Raw genomic sequence first — 19971 nt, 5'->3', positions numbered from 1 at the left:
CATCACCCTTTTAGGTTGGTTCTGCATTTGATTGAAATTGGGGTACACCAATGTATTTGACTTCAATATTTATGTTAGTTTTAGCAATTCTCCCTTAAATTATACATTGGCTCATCTTCAAGACAGAGTTTCCTTGTCTTAACACACGAAGATCATATACACAAACATTTGTAAAATAAAACATAGAAACATCGTCTATCTTTTCCAACCATCATTTCAAAAATGAACTGGCATCTTCAACGAGGAACCAACTCATCTATCAATGAATCATTGACAGAAACAGGAACAGATTTAATAGGAGGTAGACACATCTCTGAACCCTCATATACTGGTGACTGAGGTAGCTGTAAAATGATCGAGTTACTGGTGAGCATCGAGATAATTTCGGATATATCTGGACGGTCATCTGGATCAGTCTGAACACATAGTAGCGCAATATGGATGCATCTGACAACTTCGTTACTCTGATACTTCTTTCCTATTTCCGCATCCACTAGTTCTAGTGGTGACCCGTTCCTCCAGTGCTTCCAAGCCTACCACAATCATCAATCAGTCAAAACTTTGAAATAACAAGGCTAACTATTCAAGAAATGTTAAAATCTTTATGCTCACATGTGTGACCAAACTGTTGCCGGAACCATCAATCTCGTGGAAATTGCTGTTTCTTTTTCCACTAATAATCTCTAGAACCAAGACTCCGAAGCTGAATATATCAGATTTCCTGGAGAATTGCCCATGCATCAAATACTCTGGAGAAATGTAGCCGCTGATACAAAAAAAATATATATATTGAGTTTACCATTGACAAAAAATAGGTAATAGAACGTCAGAGATTAATAGGCAATAAAGTAAGAAACGAGTATTTTACTGGGTTCCAACGACCCTCCTTGTATCGGCTCGAGATTGATCCATCTTTAAAATCCTGGCCATTCCAAAATCTGCGACTTTGGGTTCCATTTCAACATTTAAGAGGATGTTACTAGCTTTGAGGTCACGGTGTATGATTTTGAGAGGTGAGTCATGATGAAGATATAGAACTCCCCTAGCAGTCCCAAGAATAATCTTGTACCTTTTAGCCCAATCAAGCTGGCTTTGCTTTGTAGGTTCTGTACAAGTCATTATAACTACGAGATTAAAAACCCAACTTTCATGAACTGCAACACAATTATCACTGTAACTTCAAAATGTTAATCTGAGTGTTATATGTAAAATACCAAACAAGAACTGGTCGAGGCTTTTGTTGGGAACAAACTCGTAAATGAGTATCTTTTCTTCTCCTTCCATACAAAACCCAAGAACTCCAACCAAATTTCTGTGCTGAAGCTTTGCCACAAGACTAGTCTCATTCTTGAACTCCTGTACACCTTGTGCTGATTCTTTTGACAGCCTTTTGACCGCAATTTCTGACCCATCTTCAAGTAAACCCTACAAATTATATGGAGGGTACATAAATTAGATCACATGCACACAGTTAAAAGAGAAATATCAAACGTGGAAATAGAAGAGGTTGACCTTATAAACTTCTCCAAATCCACCTTCACCGAGCATGTTTCTCTTCGAAAATGTACATGTTGCAGCTTCAATCGTCTTCAAATCGTATTGCAGTGAGTTTGTAGGTACTTCTGCAACACATATTCATTCTTACAATTCGTAGAGCAAAGACAATTCCAAAACCATAATGCCGTTCATTTTCCCAACCCTATTAACTTTTATGTCATCCTCTAGATAATTTTCTAAGCCTTACCTCATAAGCTTAGCTATCTGATAAAATGTTGCACGGAGATAGAGAAACTGACATGAGTAGTAAGGTCATTATTTCTATTCCAAAATAATATTCGTTCTCCAGATCAAGCAGTATGTCTTGTTTTTATGAAAGTAAAAAGAACATGATGAGGAAAAACATGAATCAACTCACTTCGAAGGACAGGTGGTGGGTTAGACCTTCCCCTTCTGATGACTAGTATTACTACTATAGCAGACAGTATACAACAGATAACGACGATGGGAACAACAACCGCCACAAAAAATACCGTTGAGATTCTGTTGTTGTTACCTAGTTTAGAATAAGAAACTATGTCATCCATTAATTAAATCTGCAGTTTCAAATATCAATATAACAAAATGATAGGTTTTGAGAAGTTCCTGCAGTAAATGTTTTTTTAATATATCTTTTTTGTAGTTTGAGGACTTACTTCGAGTAAAACCTTCGCTCAAGGGATACAGATCCCACCGGAAGAAACAGCTTGGATATGCAATGACTCCTCCATGCTTCCGAATGAGGTGTTCATCCTTACGATAAACACCAACACTTTCTTTAAGACAGGCCGAACAATTCGATGAAGGTAGATCCGGCGTGCATAGCATTAATGCGTGTAAAGTCTGGAACTTTGTTAAGTTTCAAAAAAAAAAAAAAAAAAAAAAAGTCTGGAACTTTGTCAAGGGCTCCACATTTGTTGAAGCTTTTTTCCCACTGGAAATTTCAGCTAGCATACTATCTGTTAAATTGCTAAAGTTTTGGTCAAACTCTGTTAACCTCGATAACCCACTGCTGTACTCGAAATAAAGCAGGTGCGTATCATGGGTTCCAAAAAACGAATGGTTAGAGAAGCGTGCAAAACAAAGCGTTTTATACTGAAACCATATAAATCCTTCACTCTCGTTATTACAGTTGTGTATTAACAAGTCAGTCGCAACCCCGAGACATTCGGAGCATACCTCTGGGTCACTCCCATCTATGCACATTGCCATTGCATATACTCGGTCAGGAGAGTCAGGACCATCACTCCTCGAACCATTGTAGAAACCTTTGGGCATCTTCACGTTAGCAGCAAGAGATGAGAGGATTTTTTCGCGGTTAATAAATAGCATATGGACTACCTTCTCCAAAAGACCCAGCGCCAACGCATCGTTGTGAAGAAACAACAGAAACTATGCTACTAAGGACAAACAAGAAGATCAATAAGGAAATCTTCTCGGCCATTCTCATGTTTATGCTTTGGGTTAGTATATGCTTATATCTTTACACTTTGTACCATTTTAATAGCAGTTGAGTTCTCTCTGCAAGTTGCAAATTTAATTGTCAGTGGTAATATTAAAGCTGAGTCAAACGATAGACAAAACCAGAGAGCCAATCGTAGCACATACCTGATGTGTTTTATGTTAATAAAAATACTGTTGAAGTTTTCAAATATGTTTACGATGTGAGATGCACCCTTAGACCCCACGATGTTTGTTGAATGGTTCTCCTGAACTTCACACAACGAAGCTGAGTGATGAAGAGAGAGAGAGAGAGGATCATATGAGCGATAATTTTTTTTTGTCAGCATGAGCTATAGTTTATAACATTGGTTTCGTTAATATAGAAAGTCTCAATCTTTTTAGTCACATAAATGATTCAGTCTAGCCAATAGATTTACAATAACAGTACTTTTTGATACCTTCAATAGACAATTCTAATTATTTTTTCAGCAAATTGAGCAATCTCAACAACTACTATTTATAATACTTTGACACCATCAATATTTTCTTATTACTTATTTCTATAATATTATTTGAAAAATCAGTTTTCTATGTATCGCGCTCCCGTTAATTCTCATGGTGGTTGATTACGGTGATACCATTAATGAATCAAATATATCTAATTAATATTATTAAAAACAAAATTTCCTTTTTTATTTAGGTTTCCTTTTTCTTTATTTTTTCAAATAAACTATATAATTAAAAATTTGTAAATTTTGAAAACGAAAATGTCTTTTATATATAGTGTAATTCAATAAGGAAAGCTAACAAAATATAATCTTAATTTTAAAGTAAAAAATATAATCTTCCCTTTTAAAAGATAATCTTAAACTATATAATATATATTTTAAAACTATTAAGTATTTTATTTAAATCCATCTATTTCTCAAATTATTACAAAATAATTTGAATAACATACTAAGATATCTTTAATGGATAAAAATTAATTTAACCTTTCTCCCTTTATATTTTTCAAATAACTTAAATGATAAAGAAAATATTTATAAAATTTAAAAAGAAAATATTTTTATATATAATGTGATCTCATAAAAAATCAAATTTAGAAAAAATAATCTTGATATTAAAGTAAGGAAATAATCTTCCCTTTTAAAATTTATCGGTTATTTTTTTAAATAACTTTGTACCTATAATCTCTTTATTTTTATCATTTTATTTTTTCAAACTAACATATACCAAATTACTAAAAAAATCAAAAATATAGTTACACATCAAGATGAAGAACCAAATTAATACAATGAATACAGTTTATGTGATTTGCTTGAATTAGATTAAAATAGTTATACTTTAATTTTATAGATTATATGTAACACAATATACTCACAAAATGAGTAAATAGACCACTCCAATTTTTTTATACAAAGTCAAACATTAAATTAAAATAATATATTTTTTATTTATAATAATATTTTATACATATAACTTATAGAATGACTCAACATATGACTAAATAAATATGAAATTTTTAAATAATATTATAAATATGTTAACCAACTATTACAATTAAGTATTTTGAATAACTTATAAATATATGGTTTCAAAATACTATCATTGTTATATATATTTATGTAGCTTTGAATAGATCAACACTCTTACTATTTGATTCTCAAAACGAAATATATTAAATTATACATAATCTTACTAAAATATATTTTACAAATCTAAGAAAACAATCAAAATACATGAAAATAACAAAATTAATCAAAATTTAATATCTATAACAAAAATATTATAGTTGAATCAGAAAGTTTGATGAATCGCGAAATTAAATGTTTTGAGAAATATCCAAATAATAACCAAACAGTTGAGATATTATATATAAAAAATTATAGGTCTAACTAAAATAGCAAAATATTGTTTAAAATAAACATGCATATTGATTACAATATAAATAACAGAATAATTGAAAATAAAAAAATAAATTATTATAATGTATTTTTTATAAATATTTATCTCCGTGCATGAGCACGGAAAAATCACCTAGTAAATATAAACAGTAATACAAAACCATTCTTTTACCTGAGGCATTGTTGACAGAATCATTCAACTTGAAGTCTTGACCACAGTGACAAAAAAAAAAAAAAAGTCTTGACCAAAAAGAAACAATATCATTGTTGGCACTCGCTTGCAAACCTACATGTGTTGAAAATAGCTCCTCAAGTGGTAAAGCGATGACGAAGAACAATCAAGCCTCTAGAGCCTAGGTAAGAAACATCAGGTTAGTAATCATCATTGATCCTTAAACATGTTAACCACATTTTATGGTTATAAAACCATGAAAACACCATTTAAAAGTCAAAAATCTATTTATATAAAGTTGAGTTTGAATCTCTCCTAGGGTGTCCACCTAGGATTCCAGGTCACAAACTCAATCTCCCAACGTCCGCCGCGTGTCAGGTTTAATGAAACTCATCGTTTCTTATAGTTCAGTGGGATTTACGTTTTTTTTTTCTTCCACAAATAAACAAAAAGTCTTCTTCTTCGATCTCTGAACAGCCATGACCTTATGTCTTCTCTTCAGATAAACGAAACGTTTCTCCTAATTGATTCATCCCTTTATCATGCTTCTCAACACCATCACCCCTCTTCGAACACGATATGTTTAGAGAAAGCGAGGGTAATTTGTGTTCCTTCCTTTTTTTTTTGTGATTCCTTTCGTTTACTACTTGGATTCTCTTTGGAATCTCCTAGAACTGCGATTAATTTAACAATGAAGAAACTCAATTCCAGATATCAGCATGATGCCAATACCTTGGAGGCTTGGAGCGATGGTGATCTTCCTGCCTAAACCAATCTGCTTTCTCTGCGTTCCCATCCCTGCTTTCGCCGGTAACTTGCTTAGCCTTAGGAAATGTATGTTACATCCCACACTTCTCCACTCACAACTTCATCTGATACACTTCTTTTCACTTTTTATTAAGTTTTTTTTTGTTTTATTGTTGTTGCAGAGTGCGTGCTCTGAGGTCCCAGAAGAGTCCACTACAACCAACCTTAATCGGTCTCCTCTGATAACTGATTTCCTGAGAAAGTTTTGCCCAGCCGAGTTTGGTATTTTGTCCCATTTACAAGCTTTCTCCAAATTTTCAATCCCCTTCTTTGTCAACGATTTTTAACTTCTTCACATTCCTATATCTTTCAGATTGTCTTAATGGAGACTGAAATGATGGAGGTTTGACGCAGTACGCGTACTTCATGGAAGACTCGCCATAAAGAATAAGGGGATGGATCACAGAAACCAGGCCTGGTAAAATCAAAGCTAAGTTAAAATCAAGAAACATATTCTTATTTTAGCTCCGGGCTCTTTGCTTTGTTTTACTTCATTTCTACTATTTCTAATTATCGTTTCTGAGTATGCAGGCAGGATAACACGCTAGATTGAGATGCTTCTGTAAACAAGTTTTACATACAATAACTTTAAAGTTCTACAAGGCTATGTCTTGACTGAGCCGGCGGCTATAGTTGCTTCTATTTTTGCTGAAGAAGAGACTGAGAGGTACGAATCCTCTGGTTTGTTTTCTCCAGATGTGGAGGCTAAGATTGTGGATCCGGATGCGGGTCGTGTCTTGGGGGTTAATCAGACTGGCATGGCGAGCTCTGGTTCCAGAGTCCTACCGTGATGAACGGTGTTTGTTTCTTCTTGAAAAGGTGATTCTTTTGTGTTTGGTGTTGATATGACACTGTGTTAAAGTTTTTTTTTTCACTGTGCTGAGTTGCTTTTAAAGGTTATTTCAAGAACGAAGAAGCTACTGCTTTTACTATTGATTCAGAAGGATGGTTGAGACTGGAGTTTTGTGTTACATTGACAGTGAAGGTTTTGTCTTTGTTGTTGATAGATTAAAGGAGCTAATCTACTGCAATGCTTATCAGGTAACAAACAAAAAATACATAATGAACATGTGTTTGATCTTCCTAATGTTTTAGAACTTAAAAATTTGGTTAGGTTAGAAGCAGTGTTGCTAACTCATCCAGAGATTGCTGATGCAGCAGTAATACCGTCAGGCCTTGCTTTAAAACTTGCTTTATTTCTTATTGTTTTTGAAGTATCCCTGACAATAAAGCTGGGCAATATCCAATGGAATATAGTCAGGACAGCTGGAAACAACTTATCCGAAAGTGGAAACATGAGCTTAGTCGCAAAGCAAGTTTTTTCAACCATGCAGACCATGTTTGTAACTAATCCAGTCGTGGTTCCTTATATTTATTCTGAGTTTTGTTTGGATTGCTTAGGTATCTCCATAGAAGAGGATACGTAAGGTCACATTTTTGTCTTCAAACCCCAAAAATCCCTCTGGCAAAATTATAAGAAAAGAACTTATAAAGCTCACAACCTCAAAGCTCTAGCAGGAAGATGTGTCCACCAGCCTTACCTCACACTTCACCATTAGTTAATTCATTTATTTGGTTTATTTTAAAACTAATATAAAAATAATTTTGTTTATTTTAAATTATACTTAAGAATATGTTAGTATATATTTAAGAATTGTCTTATCAAGGCTTATACAGAATCTATGTTTCTCTATATATACAAACAGAATATATTACATAAATAAACAAAACGTTACACTAACTTAATAAATAAATACTGTATAATTTAACAAGACATTATGAGCCAATAATTTAGCCAATATAGCTAATAACCCCGAACCAGTTGGCTAGGGAAAATCTATGAATTATCAAAACTATATAAATTAGTGGAGGTCTTATAAATTAGATATTTTACGAAATATTAAGACAAAGACCAACATAACTAATGATATTTTAAGTATGTTTACTTTTAAAATATCCATTATAACTAATGATATTTTATGTAATTCTTGAATTTGTTATCCCGCCCGTAGGGCGGGCCGATCCTAGTAATTTATAAAACGGAGAAATAGTCAAACAATAAACCAATTCAAACAAAGCTCCATGATACCAACCCATAAAACAAATTGGTTAGATTATAAACACCTATTCTTGACACTGTAACATGGTTCCATGATCTCAACTCTCAAGGAACAGCAGCTGACAAGGACACTATTTGTCTCATGTGTACAATTAAGTCTTTTAAAAAAATTCTAGCTCGCGCTTTAATCAGCGAGAACTGATTGGATTGAACAAAGAAAGAAGAAACTAACCAATAAACTAGTTATGATGAGCAACGAAGAAAACAGGAAACTCTAATCATACGAGAAAATTCGTCCTTTAAGAGAGAAAGCGACGCTCACTGGATGTTGATGATCCAGAGATGGGAACCGGTCATCTCCCCTGACTTTCCTTCACAGATCCCGTTCTGGATCCGCCTTCAGGGACTTCCTCTTCACTACTGGCACCAGAAGATGATCTACAAGGTGGGGCATGAACTGGGTACACTTGAGGACTACTGCATCACCAAGACATCAGCTAGGATCCGCGTGTCAATTGACGGTCTGAAACCCCTCATCAAGGATCCTCTCGTTGTATTCTCTAGCGGTGAAGAGCTGGAGGTCCAGCTTGTCTACGAGGGCCTGGAGAACCATTGTTCTATTTGCAACCGTCTCACTCACAGAGCTAAACACTGTCCTTTAGCACCAAGGGAACCCCCACTCGAAGCAATGGTAATCCCTGCAAAAGAACTACCGACAAGAACAAACTCTGGCCAGTTCTCTCCGTCATCACGATACTCAAACCGCGAAGTCATAGTGCATGAGCGCAACACCTCAGAGTATCATCAGGGAGCTCGTCGCTCTACGTCGTTCAGCTAGAGGGTTGACAGACATGGTAGGCCCTTTGGAGAAAGACTTCCCACTGCGCCGATTAGAGGTCAACCTCTTCGTAACAAAATCACTCCTCGAGATAATCAGCCAACTAGAAGCCGCCATACGGAGTATGATAGAGATCCTTCGCAGCAACGCTCTACGCATCGAAACGTTGGTCTCTATGATCGCAGAGGAACTTCCCAACGTGACTTTACAAGGACATCTAACGTTGGCGAACCCACAGGTCAGGAGCTACAGTGGCGGAGGAAAGCAGATACCAACAACAACCTTTCAGCAGACCTAAACGATTTCTCAAGAAACGGTGAAAAGCATGTTACTACGCCAACCTCTTCAGAACGCCCTCCGTTGGAACGTAATCTAGCGATCTCTGACTATCCTGGAGGCTCTCTTCTTCCCACCTCAGAGGAGGTGCTTCAGGAGCTCAGAGAGGTGACTTTTCAGTACACAAACGTCGCTGATCCAGTGGAAAGAGCTGCTCGTCAACAGAGAGTTATCCACGGGGAGGAACAAGGACTTATGGCTAAAACTGCAGCCAACATCATTGCAGCAGCAGCAGCTAATCTAGCTCCAATCAGGGAAGATCATACGGAACTGACAACCTATTCGAGCCATGTAGTTTTGGAAGAGAATAGAGCAGCTCTGCAATCTCCTACGTCTACCGTCCAAGCGTCTTCCACCCCAAGAAGGGAAAAGATCCTTCAAGGTCCCAGAAGAGGAAGAAGACCGTTGCTAGCCCTAGAGCTCTCCCTGGAGCAAGTTCCAGAAGACGCCTCATGTCTCAAATACAAGCTTCACCCTCTCGTCATGGCTTCCCTCACGCCTCTCCTATTCTGCAGAGATCCACTTCTCATGTAACTACAGGAAGGGGTTCTCTTCCCCCTCTCCCCACAAGCTCCAATTCACAAGGGATCCAACAGGATTTTCCCAACGCCACTCCCCGGCTTCCTTAGTAGTCTTGAGCTGGAATTGCTGCGGTCTCGGGAATCCTGCAACAATCCAAAGGCTCTTAGACATCAACAAAAAGCATTCCCCGGATATTATCTTTCTGCAAGAGACAAAGAATCAGGAGGATTATATTCTAAAAGAGACAGAGAACTTACACCTAGATTCTCACTTTTTAGTTGCTCCTGAAGGTCATGGTGCAGGAGGCTTGGCTCTGTTCTGGCGGTCAGACATCGATATCCAAATTCTGTCATCCAATCGAAACCTCATCAACACAATGATTACATATAAAAAAACCATCTTTCAAAGCACATTTGTGTATGGAGCACCTGAAATCAACTTAAGACAAGAGGTTTGGAATTCACTTACTGATCTGTCAGCTCCTAGTGACTCTCCTTGGTTCCTTACTGGGGATTTAACGAGATCATCTCAAATGCTGAGAAGTCGGGAGGTATCGAAAGACCGGAAAGCTCCTTCTCCAACTTCAGATCCTTCCTGTCCTCGCGTGACCTATTTGACATTAAACATTCTGGCAATTTTCTTTCTTGGAGAGGTCAGAGGGGAGTCCACCTAGTGCATTGCCGCCTCGACAGAACCCTTGCCAATAGCTCTTGGTCCGATCTCTTCCCCAACGGGCGCTCTCAGTATCTCCAATTTTAGGGCTCTGATCATCGCCCTCTTCTCTCTGCTTTCAACACGAGGAAAAAGAAACCAAACCGGATTTTCAGATACGATAGAAGACTGCGTGATAACCAGGAGGTTAAAGCTATCATTGACAAAGTCTGGAAGGAGTACCCTCACCTCTCAGTCACCGAGAGGATCGCACGATGCCGTCATCATATCTCTCTCTGGAGTAAAGAGCACTATGTTAATAGCCAGAAGGCCATCACTGGCTTACGGAAGGATCTTGATACTGCTTTGTCTGCTTCCTCTGCTGATGGAGCGCTCATCTCTTCCCTCAATCTACAACTCCTAACTACCTATAAGGCTGAGGAAGAATTTTGGAAGCAGCGGAGTAGACAACTCTGGTTAACCCTGGGCGATAGAAATACGGGTTATTTTCATGCATCTACTAAAGGGAGACGTGCACGTAATAGAATTTCAGTTATTGAGGATGAGAATGGGGTACCTATGGTTGAAGATGAGCAGATCGCTTCAACAATTTCGGCTTACTTTACCAAAATCTTCACATCAAGCAATCCTCCAGCAGCGGATGTCGTCTCAAGAGCACTTGATCCTTGTATTACAGAGGCCATGAACACGACACTCATCTCCATTCCTATGGCACAAGAGATAAAAGATGCTTTGTTTGCCATCCGTCCGGATAAAGCTCCTGGCCCTGATGGGTTCTCAGCAAGCTTCTTCCAGACTAACTGGGATGTTGTGGGACCTGCGATTACAATGGAAATTCAAAACTTCTTCACTACGGGTGCCATTCCCTTTGCGATAAATGAAACGCACATCAGACTCATCCCAAAGATTACTAGCCCTAAGACGGTGGCGGACTATAGGCCGATAGCCCTTTGTAACGTTTACTACAAAGTCATATCTAAGCTACTCTCTATCCGCCTAAAGCCTATACTACAAGATGTTATCTCTGAGAATCAGTCTGCCTTTGTACCTGATCGAGCAATATCTGACAACGTTTTGATAACCCACGAAGTCCTCCACTTCTTGAAGATCTCTGGTGCTACCAAACACTGCACGATGGCAGTTAAAACTGATATCAGTAAAGCATATGATAGACTTGAATGGTCTTTCATTAGAGCAGTGTTGGTTCAAATGGGTTTTCATCCTACCTTGATTGACTGGATGATGCAGTGTATCTCCACCGTATCCTACTCAATTCTCCTCAACAATTAAGCTACAGGGAACATCCAACCACAACGAGGGATCAGACAGGGAGACCCCCTGTCCCCATACATCTTCATCCTCTGTGCAGAAGTCTTGTCGGGACTCTGCAAAAAAGAACAAGAGATTGGTAACCTGCCAGGAATCAGAGTCGCTAGAAATTGCCCTAAAATAAATCATCTCTTGTTCGCAGATGATACCATGTTTTTTACCAAATCTGATGCAAAGAGCTGTGAGGCCTTGATGGAAATCCTTCATTCCTACGGAGCAGCATCGGGTCAGGTGATTAACACCAACAAATCATCCATCTCTTTCTCTGGTAAGACACCACAAGAGGTTAGGATCAGAGTTAAAGATCAATTAAAGATTGAGAAAGAGGGAGGTGTGGGGAAGTACCTGGGGCTTCCGGAGCATTTTGGAAGGAAGAAAAAAGACCTTTTCGCTTCCATTGTGGACAGGATGAAGCAGAAAGCTATGAGCTGGAACTCCAGATTTCTCTCTACTGCTGGAAAGGTCACAATGCTCCAATTTGTCCTCTCCCCCATTCCTAATTTTGCTATGACCTGCTTTCGGCTCCCTGTAAGTCTCTGCAATCAAATACAATATGTTCTTACGCGCTTCCTGTGGGATGCTAAAGAAGGAGACAATAAGATTAGCTGGGTTGCTTGGGATACCTTGACATTGCCAAAAGATCAGGGAGGGTTGGGCTTCAAAGATGTTCAGCTTTTTAACCAAGCCCTTCTCGCTAAGATTGCTTGGAGGCTGATCACCAAACCAAACTGCCTCCTTGCACGTGTGCTCATTGGAAAATATTGTATCAAGGCTCCCTTTCTCAAGATTGCTCCAGCACCGTCTTCGTCACATGGATGGAAAGGTATTCTCTGGGGCAGGGATCTTCTGCTCAGTCATCTGGGGAAGGCTATTGGAGATGGCGAATCGACTCGAGTCTGGTCTGACTCCTGTATCAAGCCTGCACTCGACATAATGCCGTCAGGTCCCATTCAACTACAAGACCAAGACCTTTTGGTAGCTGATCTTCTCTCTAGAGAAACGAAAGAATGGAATAAACAGAAGGTGGAAAACACTTTACCTCTTTTGGCAGAGCAGATCTATGCCATCAAACCCAGTACTCTCGGAGCCTCTGATGCTTTCATATGGTCACAGACGCCATCAGGGACCTATTCTACAAAGTCAGGTTATCATACTGGCAGATGTTCAGATCTCCATTCGACACCTCAACTCATGGATAACAACACTCAGGGTAATCGCATAGACACTGGTACTGTGAATAGTACCTGGAATTGGAAGAAGAGTATCTGGTCTCCACCTCTACTCCCGAAGCTCAAAATTTTTCTTTGGAAATGTGCAAGAAATGCCCTTCCAACGAAAGATAATCTCGTTCGGAGAAACGTGACTACAGATAGTTCCTGCTTGTGATGCGGACAAAGCGAATCCCTAATGCATCTCCTCTTCCAATGTCAATTTGCTGCGGAAACGTGGACCTTCGCTCCTTGGACAGCCTCGTTTGATTCATCTACGAGCCCCTCCTTCAAAGAGAATCTCTCCACTTCGGCGTTGCGAGTCAACCTTCCTCCGGTGGGGATCACCACAAACCTCTTCCCATGGATTGTCTGGTGTCTTTGGATCTCCAGGAATCAGCTTTTCTTCGAACAGAAACCCTCATCGCCCCAAGAAGTTATGATTAAGGCTATCAAAGCCTGTAAGGAATGGGAGTGTGTCCAACCTTCTCTCCATAAGGCGCCACAACTGAAGCTCATCCACCCCCCTCCACCGCGAGCTCCGGCAAACTCCATCGTCTGTTACACAGACGCTGCTTGGAAATCGAACCGACAAACAGCGGGTCTTGCATGGATCTTCACCGATCATAATGGGACCGAACTCTCCAGAGGATCTTGCCTTTGCGAATATGTAGCATCTCCTCTCCTCGCAGAAGCCCTAGCTATCCGGTGCGCTCTCCTCCAAGCTTCTCATCATCAACACAACCAAATCTGGCTCCGATCAGATTCTCAAGGGCTCGTTACAGCCATCAATTCGAATCGACGACCGATGGAACTTTTCGGGATCCTAGCGGATGTCGACTCGATCGTCGCATCTTCTTTCTCTTTTGTTTCCTTTACTTTCATCTCCCGTCGTTTCAATGGGCCAGCCGACTGTTTAGCTAAAGCCTGCTTATCTGTAAACTCTATTATGGGTCATTAGGCCCATATTTTATTTAAAATTTCGGTTGATAAAAAAAAAAAAGAGAGAAAGCGGGAGAAAGCAATGCACAAAACCATAACTAAATGGCTAAACCCAAAAAAATCGAATAAAGCTAAAAGCAGAAGAAGCGCAAGCCTAAAACCCTTCACAGAGCGTGGGAGAAGGAATGCTTTAAATATTTGGTTTGTAATCCACATATTACTGGTAAAGTAAATAAACGGCTTTGGTTATATATAATATGGTCCCGTGACTTGCACAGATTTTAGTTGATGTTTTAACTATACAAACACAAAAAAAGAAAAAAAATCTTTTTCACATTAGTTCTTCTTGAATTTTTCAATATATATATATATATATATATTGGTGACTTATTTTAGTAATAATAATATGTTTTATTCCATAAATTCTGATTAGTATTTATATTTCAATAATCACGGAGTTCTAAATAGTATATAGTTTTTCTTTGTTTTTAACAAATACTTCACTTTTGCTATTGAAAATAATCTATACTATTATTTGCGAAGTGATTTTTCGCAACGGAATTCTCACGTTAAAAATTAGAGTGGTTAATATCGTTTATACCTTTAATGAATAAAAATATAAATTACCTATAAAATAAAAACGAATTTTAATTATTAAATTAGATAATGATTAAAATTAACAATGATAAAAATTATCCAAAATCAGAAAATATTTGAAAATAAAAAGTTAGAGTAGTTAATATCATTTATACCCTTAATGAATACAACATATAAATTAGTCACCAAATAAAAATCAAATTTTCATTCTTTTGATAAATAAATTATTAAAACTAATAATATTAAGAATTATCTGAAAATATACTAAAATAAAAATAGTTCTTATACATATTGTGTTGTTTCTGTAAAAATATTATAATAAAAGAGTTCAAAATTAAAAAAAATACAAAACCCATAACTAAAAGTTAATCAAGTATGTGATTTTTCGCAACAGAACTCTCACATTAAAATTTAGAATGGTTAATATCATTTATACCGTTAATAAATAAAAATAGAAATTACACATAAAATAAATATGAATTTCGTTATTTAATTAGATAATATTAAAATTAATAATGATAAGAATTATCTAAAATAAAAAATATATATTTTAAACTAAAAAGGTTATAATGGTTAATATCATTTATATCCTTAATTAATACAACATATAAATTAACCACAAAATAAAAAACGAATTTTAATTCTTTTGATTAGATAAATTATTAAAATTAATAATATTAAGAATTATCTAACATCTAAAAATATATATTAAAATAAAAAATAGTTCTTGTACATTTTGTGTTGTTTTCTGTAAAAAATCTTATAATAAAAGAATTAAAAATTTAAAAACACATAACACAAATATATTTCCTGTCACTTTGCAAATAATAGTATAGATTAATCAAGTAAAAATTTCAACTTTTAATAATATTAATAATTCTCTAAAATCTAAAAATATATATTAAAATTAAAATATTTCTTATACATATTGTGTTGTTTTCTGTAAAAAGTTTATAATAAAAGAGTTAAAAAAACACAGAACACATAACTAAAAGTTAATCAAGTAAAATTTTAATTATATTATTGAAAAAGGAATAAATTTTGAAATAAAAATATAATTTATAATTATATTTTAGTGTACAAATAAATTTAGAAGACAAAAATTATTTTAGATGACAAAACACATAACTAAATATTAATCAAGTAATTTTTTTATTTTTTATATAATTGAAAAGGGAATAAATTTTAAAATAAAGGATAATTTCTAATATATGTTAGTGTACAAATAAATTTACAAGACTTGAATTGTTTTAGATGAAAACATAAATAAGTAACTATAAATTATTTATGCCTGCATCTGCGGGCCAATCACCTAGTATTAGTTATAGTTAAATAAAACATATAGAACTGTGAACTCCCTATATTGTTTAAGAAAAATTAAAAATAACATAATTCAAAATACTAATGTTACACAACACCAATCAATATGTATTATTGATAGTCAGCTAAAGATAACATATATTTCTAGATAAAACATCAAATTTGATTACTTTAGCATCCATAGTGTGACTTTAACCTCTTTTTTATACATCATTTATTATTGTAAACTTCTAGATATATAATATTTTTTAGAATACTATTGTCGTTATTTTAAAAATCTGAAGCTATGTAGTTGTAGTGATTTTTGATAATGCGGCGTATAATTGTAAGATTAAACTTGACAAATATAGACTAACTAAGTTTGATCTTAACTCTTGTTGATAGTCATTGGATAACAAACTCGTATAGGAAATTAATATCTATTAGTTTGAAATGTCATCTTGTATCTGTTGGTAAGAGACTTATTATAGGAATAAAACTCATTTTTCCACATAGCTTTCGATTATGATTTCTGCTTCAATAATCATGTTATCTAGGTCTTCTCTTTGATTTAAATTTCTTAGTAGCATGACCTACAACAGTATAACCATTTTTCTTAGTAGCATGGAGAAATCTATTTTCCACATAAATTTCGGTTACGATCTATGCTGCAATAGTTAGTAACTTTGTTCAATTGCAAAGTTCTTCTTTTGATATAAATTCTTTAGTATCATGCCCTACAACAGCATAACCAATTTTATATGTTGATAAGAACAAACACACATAACATAATCATACATAAGCATAACTAGACTTTGAACCGCTCCACCGAGCAAGTGTCGATTTTTTTATCTCTATTTATAGTAAATGTTATACATGATTTTTAATATGTGTAATAATATAACATTTTGAAAGATAACAATGTGTTTAATTAAATCGAATATTTTTTTTGCGTTCTACTGTAATTTATATGACCAATATTTATCAGATATAAATATAAACATATCCAATATTTTTATAATTAGATTTATCTATAAAATATCTAAAAAATAAATAAAAATCTGAATTAAAAAGTAGGAAACATGGAGAAATATGAGTTAGTATGGTATTAAAAATTGATACAATAGCTATAACATTTTGTAAAAAGTAAAAAGATTGTACTCAATTTATTGCATAGAATATTCGATTTGTATAGTTGTATTCATAATTTTCAAAATAGAGAAAGTGTAGATATTGTGAAAATATTTTATAAATCATGCTAGGAAAGATCATAACTGCCTTGGCAGATTGTACATGTCAACTAATTGATTTATGAGTATAATGTTTAATTCTTATTGATTCTTGTTAAATTCTAAATACTATCGTTATACTAAAGATTATGAAGATATTGAATATCTAATATATTAAAACAGAAGTACAATAGTACTTACCCCTTAGAGTTGCACAAAAATTACAATGGCATGTCACTCCTTTTAATTAAAGATTATCCAATTAAATATAACAGATACCCAAATAATATTTATTATCTTGCCATACAAATCCAAAACGTGATTCTCTAACATATATTTCGCTTTAATTAACTACATTGCCATAAAAATAAAAAACGTATTTATTAACTTGCCATATATTTCACTATTATTAAAACTATATTGCCATGTTAATCTAAAACATGATTAATAATTTATTCTCATCAAAATAAATTACTTTGCCATTATTATTATCCAAATATATAGATCACGTAGATCATATGTGTGATTACTCACAATAACTAAATTGAAAAAATATTATAATTTTGTATATGAGTAACATAAATTTGACATAAAAAAAGTTTCGAGTAAAATTTTGTATTACTAGCTGTTTTATACGAAATAAAAACATTTCATACACATATTAATATATAAAATCAATATGACTCCTTTTAATATTTAATAAATATTGAACATATACTTTTGTCAAAAAATAAGTTGTCCATTTATAGTATAGATATAATTACTAATTTTAACATTTAAAATAGAGAAATTTTCTATATTAATTTAAATTTATATATTAAAAACCACTGGATAGAAGAGTTTTTTACCTCTTTTAAACAGTATTCTCTGAAACGTCTTTTAATCATTTTTTTCTTTGAAGACATTTTGGTGATAAAAACTTAAAAATGATATTGAAAGAATTACCCTTTTAAATATTAGGGTTTGAAAACAATATAAAATTAGTAGAAACAAAAACAATAATAAATATTTGAATGTATTAGTAATCATTTGTTTGTAATATAAATACATTCAATACGATAATAATCAAACAATAATCTAATATCTTTTGATCACAGTTAATAAAATCCAGTAATTACCAATGGTTTATAAGATAACAATGATTCTTATAAATTAAAATAAATAGCTCTGTCGGCGTGTATGTCAAACTTTAGACATGTATTTATTGAAAAAATCAAAAAAATCAGATATGAACTTTATATATATAAGATATATATTTAAATCAAAATATTTGGAATGTAATTTAATAAAACTTAAAAGTATATCTAAATCTCTAATATTTACATTTTTGCTGTTTAATATATCAAAATAATTGAATTAAAGTCTGTAGAACGTGAAAATAAAATTTCTAATAATTTGGAAGCTAAGCGCATTGAACATGATACAAAAATGTCAAAAGAAAATAAAATATTAATCTACAACATGAACACAAGAATCAAGTTGACAACATTATATCAAAAATTAGAATATATAAGAACTAAAAATAAATACCCGTGCGGGCGCACGGGTCAAACTCTAGTATGGATTTAAACTTGGATAGGAAGATTTTCAGAAAAAAATATATTTAAAAAAAATTAGTTAGCTAAAATAGCTGCGAATGCGATCACAATTTGTAATATGGATTTATTTTGTATAAGTGATAATATATATTTCAAAATTTATTCGTTTAAATAATTTTTTAATATGACATTTCTAAACAAAATAATTTTATAGTTTATATTGAATAATTTTTTTTCTTATAAACCATCAATTTTATATATACTTTTTAGAATATGACTTGTATATTCGCACAAATGTAATTTTGTTTTTTTCAATGTAACGATATGTAGGAAACCAGCTATTCTATTTTGATGGTTTTGTAATACTTTGGTTTACTAATGGTCTGTAATTGTATGGTTTAGTAATAAGACTAAATGTTATGTGTTATTAATTGTATAGAGCGTAGGCAACCTAGGATCAAACGGTTTAGTTATGGTTTTGTAGTTTTATGGTTTATTAATAAGGCAAACGTAGGGGTGGGTGTTCGGGTACCCGTTTGGGTTCAGATCGGGTATTTCAGATGTTCGGGTATTTCGGTATAAGAGTATAAAACCCGTTCGGGTATTTTCTAATTTCGGGTCGGATTTGGGTATTTTCACTTCGGTTCGGTTAGTTTCGGATATATCCAAACTCCAGAGATAAAAAAATTGAGATATTAGGCTTCATATACACCAAACAAACTAATATTTTCAAAATACCCTAGCACTAACTTTGACACTGTTGATTTATATATAATACATAATTACCCCTGCCCAAACTATCTCATTTCCCTTCTCTTTTGTGTCTTCCTATTATTCTCTTCCCAAAACAATTTTCTTTTCTCTCTTTGTTGCATTTCCGTAAGATCACTTCCTATGAATCTACCAATGTTTATTCCATGTATTTTCAATTTTCAACGATCTGAATCAGTCACAGGTTCATATATTTCATTTATTATAGAATATGAACTTAACGAGTATTTTTCTTACTTTTTTAACTTTTCTCACTTGAGTTTTTCTATCCAATCTCTCTATCTTTTTACTCAATCTCAACCATCATATGAATGTTCTTAGTGATTCTGTTACAGATACATGTAAGATCTCTCCAATTTAAGCACTGGTAAAAGCATATGGTTGTATTAATTGGTTGTATAATCAAGGAGGTGTTTCCCGACATTGATGAAACCTGAATTTAATATTTTTCAGTTAGGAGTGTTTGTAGTAGATATTCATTAAGTTAACTAGTAATTCTTTGATTAGATGCTACAAATCAAGTATTTACTAGTGAGTGTATGCATGTTTGGTTAGTTGTTTTTAAACCGATAGATGTCGATATTTTCACAAAATATATTATCATTAGTTGATAAATTTTTACTTAACTATTACAAAACATGTTGACAACCTTTTTAAATGGTTTGTAAAATGTTTAAAATAGCTTGTGTTTCTTGATGAATATTTTGTTAGATGCTATGAAATAAGTTAGTAAGTTAACAAGTCATATAACAGTTTACATTAAAACTTC

General features: G+C 34.1%; 2 protein-coding genes across 2 annotated transcripts; one reads left to right on the top strand and one right to left on the bottom strand.

Moving 5' to 3' along the window:
- Nucleotides 1-236: 236 nt before the first annotated feature.
- Nucleotides 237-2986, bottom strand: LOC108830409 (putative cysteine-rich receptor-like protein kinase 33). The gene is given in 9 exon segments (XM_018604006.2): nucleotides 237-533; nucleotides 613-766; nucleotides 869-1106; nucleotides 1215-1425; nucleotides 1513-1622; nucleotide 1699; nucleotides 1926-2071; nucleotides 2193-2857; nucleotides 2859-2986. Coding segments are annotated over 9 exon segments (1950 nt in total).
- Nucleotides 2987-13025: 10039 nt separating this feature from the next.
- Nucleotides 13026-13787, top strand: LOC130494512 (uncharacterized). Its single transcript, XM_056994875.1, has one exon. The coding sequence runs from the start codon at nucleotides 13026-13028 to the stop codon at nucleotides 13785-13787; it is 762 nt and encodes a 253-aa protein (XP_056850855.1).
- Nucleotides 13788-19971: the final 6184 nt, after the last annotated feature.

The sequence above is a fragment of the Raphanus sativus genome, chromosome 9 (assembly GCF_000801105.2).
Source record: "Raphanus sativus cultivar WK10039 chromosome 9, ASM80110v3, whole genome shotgun sequence".
In the NCBI taxonomy this organism is placed as follows: domain Eukaryota; kingdom Viridiplantae; phylum Streptophyta; class Magnoliopsida; order Brassicales; family Brassicaceae; genus Raphanus; species Raphanus sativus.
This window is presented reverse-complemented; position numbering and strand designations above follow the sequence as displayed.